This window comes from Cibotium barometz, chromosome 30 (assembly GCF_041138505.1).
Source record: "Cibotium barometz isolate CiBa-2024 chromosome 30, ASM4113850v1, whole genome shotgun sequence".
Taxonomy (NCBI): Eukaryota; Viridiplantae; Streptophyta; class Polypodiopsida; order Cyatheales; family Cibotiaceae; genus Cibotium; species Cibotium barometz.
In genome coordinates this window covers 7,273,831-7,282,612 of record NC_141075.1, presented here as the reverse complement: position 1 = coordinate 7,282,612, position 8,782 = coordinate 7,273,831, and the positions used below count along the sequence as shown (strand labels likewise).

General features: G+C 44.0%; 1 protein-coding gene across 2 annotated transcripts; it reads left to right on the top strand.

Annotated features, from left to right (window-relative positions):
* Positions 1-214: 214 nt before the first annotated feature.
* On the top strand, positions 215-7,203 carry LOC147621110 (cytokinin hydroxylase-like). 2 transcript variants are annotated; one of them, XM_086824483.1, is made up of 3 exons: positions 215-528; positions 1,326-1,555; positions 6,613-7,203. In XM_086824483.1, the coding sequence occupies exons 2-3, from the start codon at positions 1,491-1,493 to the stop codon at positions 7,049-7,051; spliced, it is 504 nt and encodes a 167-aa protein (XP_086680609.1). In that variant the 5' UTR covers positions 215-528; positions 1,326-1,490; the 3' UTR covers positions 7,052-7,203. The 2 variants fall into 2 exon arrangements, with proteins under 2 accessions (XP_086680609.1, XP_086680610.1); XM_086824484.1 differs by lacking the exon at positions 1,326-1,555.
* Positions 7,204-8,782: the final 1,579 nt, after the last annotated feature.

Genomic DNA, 8,782 nt, shown 5'->3' with positions numbered 1-8,782 from the left:
GCCCGTTATATATAGTAAAATAAAAAGAAAAGAAGAGTAGGCAAAATTATAACGAGTTTTTCTCAATTTGAGTAGTGAAAATTACACTACACTATGGTTTTTTTCTGACACGCGGCAGCCAAACACAAGAACGACGGCTGTCGATAAAGGGCCGAATGCCACAGCCTAAGATTACTGGCACCGACGTCGTTGCCTCCTTGGAAACCAAGACAAAATGCAGGCATTAGAGGAGCTTTTCATCGGTGGCTTTGGAGGCCAAGATGGTCTCCGTTTGTTCTATTCTATGTTTGCCCTTGCCACCTCCTCTTTGGTTTTTTTCGTCTGCTATGTTTATTTCTTGAATTCGGAGAGCTTTGGTGCAGCAAGGCTTCGCTGTGTTGCCTTATCACCCCATTGCTGGAGATCTGCCTGAGCTAAAGCGATTAGATGCCCAGGCCCAACTATCTGATATCCCTTCCCCTTCTCATCACCATCTCCTTTTACCCCATGTCCTCCCTTTTTACAGCAAGCTTCTCTCTGAGCACGCAGGTATGTACATTCTTCATCTTGATCACTAACCCTTGATTATGAATGAGTCGCTTGCGCAAACCCTTTGCTCTTAATTTATTACCTTGATAATATCAGACTTAGTGATGGATGCAGGCTTTAAATTTGGCACCTAAGTCTAGGTGCCATAGAAAATCTAGTGGCACTTTTGCCATCAACCATGGGTGCCAAAATGTCACCTTTGGCTAAAATTTTGAGTGCCCCTTTTAATAACAAACCACTTTACTTTGAGTAATGAAAACATATTAGTTTTGTAAGTGCATTAAGCTTTCACAATTCAATAGACGTCTTCTCATCACACAAAATACATTATAGCAAGAGAATTTTTAAAGGCATCATAAATTATTGAAGACTTTCAAAACTTTCAAGTTATTGAAGACTTTCCATATTTATTATGTATTGTGTACTATATTATATATATTTACTATATTATATATATTATATAGGATATATACCCCTAGTCACTTAGACCCCTAAGGCTAGGTGCCATTGGGCACTTCCCTTGTTTTTTCAAAGTGCCACGTTGGCACTTTTACCAGAAAACGGAGGTGCCATTTGGCACTTGAAATTGTGAAAGGCTCCCGTACGGGTGCCAAATTTAAAGCCTGGATGGATGATCTTAATTTGAATTGCATCACAGAACCCCATCTTGATTAATTATCTATGATGAGTGGTCATTGTTTAATTTATTGTCATCGTAGTCAGCTTCTATGCATTACAAGCCAGCTTCTCTGTGATGAACTATTTCTGGTGTTTGTTAATGTTGAGCTGGTTTGTAGGTTTTCGTGTGGTTTATTGGTCGGGTAATCTGCCCACCTTCGTGATTAGCAACGCAGATGATGCCAGAAATGTTTTATCTGCGGATGTGAAGCAAATAAAGAAGCCCTTTTCTAGCATTAGAACCTTTCACAGGTTGTTGGGCAGTGGGCTCATCTTGGTGGCCAATGGAGAAGACTGGCACCAACAACGTAGCATGCTTCGCCCTGCATTCTTCTTGGACAAGCTCAAGGTCTGTACACACTCTTTGGCCCTAGATATTGAATTGTATGTACCTAGCAAGAAGGAAAGCCCACTGTCTCTTCAGTGTGGGGAGAGAGAGCTAAGACCTAAGAGCACATTACGCAATGTTTGAAAGTGATACCCAACGAAAGTAACTGTATCTGGAGCAACTAATAAATAAATATGTGGCCGCAAACATCGATTGTAGATAAAGCAGTACCCCCGTACACCAAAAAGGGCTTTCTCCCTCTTAGTTGTGTCTCTCTCTCTCTCTCTCTATATATATATTCCGAGCTTATCGTCTCTGTTTGCAGCATGCATCGGGGGGGAGGGGGGTGTGTGGGGGGAACTGAGCAGGATCAAGCTCTCATTACAAAAAATATTAGAAAACTTTTTGGGAACATTGTTTCTCTAGCCTATTCCTTTCTAGGTGCAAGTCTATAGTCCATCTTTGTCTCCCTTAAGTGAATGCTTATTTCTAATATTGTAATTTTATTATAACCCTTTTAATAGTCTATATTCTCTCTCTCTCACACACCTGTGCACGTTGAGATTGCTTGGATAGGGTAGAGTCCCTAGGCTCCCAGTTTGGGAAAAGTAATTATTTGGATTCTTTCTACTATTTGTGATGTAGGTTCATCCCCCTTATCGACCCACCCTTTCTCAGTGTGAAAGGCTTTCATTCTTCACCATCATTCTTTATCCCTGGTTTTGGGCAACTTGTTATGGATCCTGCAGTGCTTGCAGGCTTACTTCAGGGTCTCAAAGCAAGCATGGAACCGTCTCCATTGGATAGAATCGGCATCCCGAGCACCTATTGTTCTGCATTTGGCGTCCACCGAGGCTCATGCTTTTGAGCATGTTGTCATCATTATACACCTTTTTTTTTCAAGGAAATAGATCCTTCTATTAGTTAAAAAGTAAAAAGCAGCCAACAGGCTGAAATACATGCTCAGAACCTTCAAGAGGAAAAGACACTGGTGAGGGTAGTCCCCTCCTTGGCAAGCCGCTCTCGGAGGGAACCACCTCATACAAGGAGAGAGAGAGAGAGAGAGAGAGAGAGAGAGAGAGAGAGAGAGAGAGAGTGCCAAACTACAGGCCTATAGTGCCAAGGAGGACCAATAGTTTGCAAAAGCGGGAGAACCGTCAATCTTGTGCATCTGGATCTGGTAGCCTAGCCTCGCCGAGTAGTGGAAAAAGGGGTGGTTGGGGGGGGGCACTTGATGTGCTAGTGGTGCTCATGGAAGCCGATGTTTTGGACCCTCCGAGTGAGCCATTGCTAAAGTTGTTTACTGGGAAAGTGTCAGACGTCTATGACATTCGACTGAGAAAATGAGAGCTGGTCCCTTGTTTGAGCCTAGTACTGCCAAGGGGGTGTTGTGGCACTTAGAAGCTCCCAACCACTGAGGGGATCATGGGTCCAAGATGCTCAAAAGAAGGGGGGCAAGCTACTGCTCGGCTAAGATGTCAATCTCTACCTAACACCCAAGGTATCTGATTGGGGTGCCCCTGGGGATCCATTGAAATGACTCAATCGGAAGCCCAGCCGGGTTGGGTGAAGATCCTACCCAAAAACCACATGATGTGCCACTCATTTGCATGGAATCCGATCACTCTCACCCTTTGTAATGTGCATCCCCTTAAGTCCTCCAAGAGAGACTTTGATCTCACTAATCTACCAATCGAAAAAGTGAGCAATGTGGAGCCCTCATCCGCTGCATGAATTGCCAGGAGAATATCATGCCTGGTTAACACTCCCAGCCACTAGCCACACTGAAGGGGAAAGAGGATTTGGGGTCGAGGTCAACCACTTTGGAGGAATGGCAGAGTCGATGTTGAGGCTAAGTTTGTCTTTGCCTCGGATCTCAGTCGAGCCTCTCTTTTGAACCACTAGGGGAAGCTCTTTGAATGCAAGCCAATCTCCAAGAGACGTAGCAGGTCCCGTGCTCAAAGCTCCCCAGGATACATGAGGCCGAGCCCCTAGCATGTGACCACTAGGTAAACGGATCAGGGGGTTCCAAATCAAGGGCTGTCGAAGACGCTCCTCGGATGCTATCGGCACTGACTGTTGGAGGGCTCGCCTGAGGTGATCCCAAGCTCGTAATAGGCTGGCTGCAAATCTGTCCTCAAAAGCTAGGTTAAAGTTGCAGGCCCGCTTGTTCGTGAAGATCCATCTAGTGCTCTGCGGCCCCCTAGACTCAATGTACGGGCTGAAAATCCTAGCCAGGAGGAAATCCTTCCATGGTCGCCGCCTAGAAGAAGTCCTCTAACAATCAACTTGCCCAAAAGGGCACGGCTCTAAATGGTGGGGTCAATGATGCCCAAGCCTCCTCTGTGGCGCAACTATATTATCACTCTCCAAGACACCTTGGCCCGGGTAGGCCTCCCATTGCTGCTAGCCCACAGAAAATTGTAAATCAACCCGTTGAACCTGACTGATGCAGGCCTGGGAGAAGGCCCAGCAAGAAGTATTACACCACATGGTGGCAAGAAGAATCTGGTTCGCCACCACCACTTTTACGGCTCAAGAAAGCCTCGCTGAACTCCAGTATAGAAGCATTCTTATGAATGCTCAGAAGAAGAGGGGCTAACTGCTGTTCTGGGGAGATATTGATGCCCACTTGGCATCCAAGATAACGGACTGGAGTGCCCCTCGGGATCCCTCAACTGGATGCCAAGTCAGGCGGGTGGAGAGCCAACCCAAAATGCACACAACTTGTGCCAGTTGATCTGCGCTCTTGATGTGCGACAGAAGATACCTATTGCCTCTGCAAATCTTTGAAGATTCCCCATATCTCTGGATAAGTATGCTGTTGTGTCATCTGTGAACTCTGAGTCTAGAAGCTCTGAGTACAGATGGGGATATGTAATTCCTGGAGCCCAGTCTCCTGAGATCTGGTGGCATCATCCAATGTTTTACTTCGATTATTTTGATCTGGAGTTAATATCCATCAGGTAATCCATCCACAAAGAATCCCAAAATAGTGATTGGGTCCATGTGAGTTACTCGAGCCAACAATGCTTTAAATTTCTGCAAATGTGTCCAAAGGCATATTCTTCATTTCCAAGCTTTTAAGCTTGGAATTTCTGCAAATGTGTCCAAAGGCATATTCTTCATTTCCAAGCTTTTAAGCTTAGACACAATGTCGTACTCATCCTTGGAATGCAGGGACTCTTCCCAGAAAACCCTCTCGAAATCTACCCGCATCGTGGGCTTCATTCGTAACTCTTTCCACTAGGTAAGGGCTTTTATTGTCAAGAATCCCTTTACCTCGAGGAGGAGTCAATTGTCGCTTGAGTCTTCTGTTTCCGCTGGCCTGTACAGGGTTGTGGAGTAAAAGAGTGCAACTAAAGCTGTTCTGGCTCTCCCTGCTGTCACCAAACCTGCCAAGGTTGGTTGCACAACAACAATGGTATTGGTCAAGTTTGCAATCTATTGCTCAAGCAAGGTCATCATTGCGTCAAAGTCAATCTTAGTGACTAGGTCATCGATTGTCACATTGATGGTCATTGTCGAGTTGAACATTCTCGTCCATCCCAAAATCGTTTTGTACTTCATCAGCCATGACAAACCCAAGCCGCTGCTCAAGGAAAACTCGCGTGTCGAGATGAAGTGTCGCTAAAATCCCACTCGACCATGAACTAAAGTACCAATCCCGCTCTTGGAAGGTGGCTGTGTACTCTCAGCCCTCTTAACCAATGAGATGGACTTTTGAATGTGGAGAACTCATGAGCAACCCCGCCCCCCCCCCCCCCCCCCCCTTCTTTTTCAGACTAAAAAACCAAGGAGTTTACTTGCTTTTGGCTTTTTTCTAAAGAAAAACTGAAACGCTTTTTAGTTTAATTTTTGTTATAAAAGTACTTTTATTGACTTATAGCTTATACCCTTTTAGCAAAAAAACCATCCTTAGTTTAGTGGGAAAAAAACTCTGCTTTTTTCAAAGAAACCATGGACTCTGTGTGGGGGATTGCTTCTTACAAGCTTTTCCTGGAGCAAAAATATACCATCCACCCAAAAAAAAGAAGAAGAAGAAGCTGCATGCAGAAGCTTCAACGAATCTTTGACAATCTAGAGATCTTCAATGCTAAATTTGCAAGGCATTCAAGTCCGTGATGCAGGTGACATGCATGCTACTTGGGATGCATTCAAATCGATGCTCTTCAATGTAGTGCCACTTGATGAGTAACGTCGGGCCTTGGTTGCAGTAATATGTCACAAAAATCTGCGGGTACGCAAATAAGAATTGAGAGACGGTTATGAAGAATTTACAGGAAATTCCAGGTATTCCGAATTTGACCCTTGGTCTAAAAAATATTCTTCAGCATTCAGTGAGACAAGAGCACTGTCATAGTGTCTTGGGCTGCCGAGGAGTAGGGAATGGTCCCCGGGAGGACCATTCCAGCCCGTCAGGCGATGAGTCGGACCATTCCTGGCCGTCGTGGCCTCGGGAGGACAGAAGATGCGAGGAGGAGTACACTTCAGGTTCTGGAATGAAGGACATCAGTACAGGTCAGCTTCTGAACTGTCAGATTCCAATCAAGCAGACTGTAGAGGTTTGCAGGTCAATTTGGAGACCGAGGACCATGACGGCATTGATATACGAAGGATGGCAAGAAAGCTTAGTCATAGATTTTGTCATAGTCACAGAACCCTCACTATGCAAAGTCACAATATGCCAGGAAGTAGAAAAGTAAGGAGTCTCAAGCTATTGTAGCCTCAGGAAAGAAATATGTAGGGATTGTAAGTCATCTATGGCAGATCAAGCGTTAAATAAATCTCCTCTTCCTCTTGCGTAGAAAGAGAAAGCCAAGAGAGAAGTGCGTGTGATTATCCTACAAAGAAGGCCAGAGTATTAGCAGCTGGCATGGTAGTGAATCTAGTAAATTTGGCGTGGGAATCTGAATCTCATTTGGGGCAGTTTTTCATGGAGGACAATGGGTTGTCGAGTTTCTCTATTAAATTTTTTTGGTCAACTCTGTCATTTTATACTTTATTCAACTTAGTCTATATGCTTTTTCCATGAGATGCACCGCAATGGATTATGTTCTTTGCTGGGATGAGAACAGGTACCTTCCCACCCACACAAATCTCAAGGTAATGGAGATGGACAAGCGAAACAACGAAGAGCTTCGTGAGATTATAGAGTTGAGGAAGAAGGCGATCACAACTGCAGAATCAGGATCGCGTTCTGCTCATGGAACTGACTTGTTGGGCTTGATTTTGGGTGTGGAGGGGCAAGAGGTTAAGCTTGATTGTGGGCAGTCTCATATCAACACACAGCAAGTCATAGATGAATGCAAGACGACCTTCTTTGCTGGCCATGAGACCACAGCCAACTTGCTTGCATGGACCATGGTATTGCTATCAATTAACCAAGAGTGGCAGAAGAAAGCTAGAGAAGAAGTGTTGGAAGTGTGTGGAAAGCAAGGTGAACCAAAGGCAGACCATCTTAACAAGCTGAAAGTTGTAAGGCTCCTTTCCCCTCTCTCTTTTTTTTTCTTTTAAGTGGGATTTTTATGTTACATCAAGCACCTCCACTGGTTGCAGAGCGAGCAGGAGTTCTAGTGTGATTATTAGGATCCTGTATTTGCATCAGAAAGCAACTGTATGTGACGTTTATCATGTTTGCAAGATATCCAGAATATAAAGTTATCGTCTCTCCTATTCTCAAGTGCGTAGATCATTGGAAAGATTGGGTTATTGCATATAATTTTACTCTCAAAACGTGTTAATAGATATTGACAACTCAAAATATATCGAAGGAATCCAATATGACTACACTTTTTTGATCAAAAAAAGTCACAGTCAGAGATAGCCACAGTGGGCACTTGAGAATAATCTGCACCCTTCTTGCTTTAGTAGCAAACGAGGGGCAGCAAGTGACGCAAATGGATGTGAAGTTTGGATGGAGCCACAGTAAAGAGAGGGTTCTTCTTGTGAATTAGACCCAAAATCTAGAATATCTTTGATATAAGAGAATTTAGTATATGTCCCTTTGGTAGGGCATTTTACATCGTTTCCCCACTCTTACCACTGTGGCGTTTGAGGGAGTATCAATATCATTTGCTTGGAATAGAGCGCTCCAAACACCTAGGTGCCTTTTAAGCTCCCCATAGGACTTAATTCTTAGTCTCTATTGAGTGGATGGAAGAGAGGGAATGTAGGGCACATGGGCACTCAATTGACGGGTGCAACACTCATCAAGTGATGAGTGGATAGAACAAGTAAAAGAACAAGATCAGCAAAAGAATGAAACCAACAGAATTTGAAAAGTAAAGAAGCCACAAATTACATGTCTGAGTCGAGCCAGTTGGAGGAGAAGAATCCGTAGGCGACAACCATGCAGAGGAGAAGAAGACGATATCCCATAACGCACAGCCTTGCACGAGCTGACGAGGAAAAGATAGCCCATCGCCATGCATAATAGTCCCTTCACCTCTGCATTAACTCACCCACTACCCCACTATCCCCTACATTACTAAGGAAACATAAGAAATAAATGCCAAAAAAAATGACGTTAGGTGCCATCGCCAATCAGAAGAACGAAACGAGTAGAAGAATTAAACCAATAGAATCAAAAAAGAGAGGAGGCCACAAATTATTTGTCTGAGTCGAACTAGTTGGAGGGAGAGGAGGCCAGAGCCCACAGATATGTACGACGCGGCGAGGAGAAGAACATGATAGCCTATATAACCCACACAATGCACGAGCCGACGAGGAGACGATACCATGCATAATCGCCCCTCCACCTACGCTGCATTAACTCACCCACTATCCCCTAATGTTACTCAAACACTAAGGTCTACCCACACACCAAATAAGGAAACATATGAAATTAATGCAAAAGAAAAATGTTGGGTGCCTATTGGGGACTTTCTCAATGTGTTTTCCTTCATAAAATACTATGGGTTAGTTTTTTTTTTTGAACATAAACATAGTTGTATTTATAGTTAAGTACAACCATATGCAAAAGACCTCTTTTTACAATTGTCACTCCCATCCTACTTCCAATCATTATAAAGCAAAGACCTCTTTTTACAACTGTCACTCACATCCTACTTCCAATCATTATAAAGCAAGTTACAAATTCGATCCTACCTCTCCTCGTCCCAAACAAAAGATGAGTGTTCCCAAGAAGTATGATATCCCAATTGCATATCGCCAGTAGTGCATCCCTTGGGAGTTTGCTCCTTCGTATAGTCCTCCTTAGTCCATATCTTCATCGAGTCTCATGCC

What these genes read in the sequence shown, in the direction of transcription:
- LOC147621110 (XM_086824483.1), top strand. Translation starts at nt 1,491, where the DNA reads ATGGAGAAGACTGGCACCAACAACGTAGCATGCTTCGCCCTGCATTCT. An exon ending in TCTTCTTGGACAAGCTCAAG is followed by an intron (nt 1,556 to 6,612) that starts GTCTGTACACAC and finishes GGATGAGAACAG; the next exon opens with GTACCTTCCCACCCACACAA.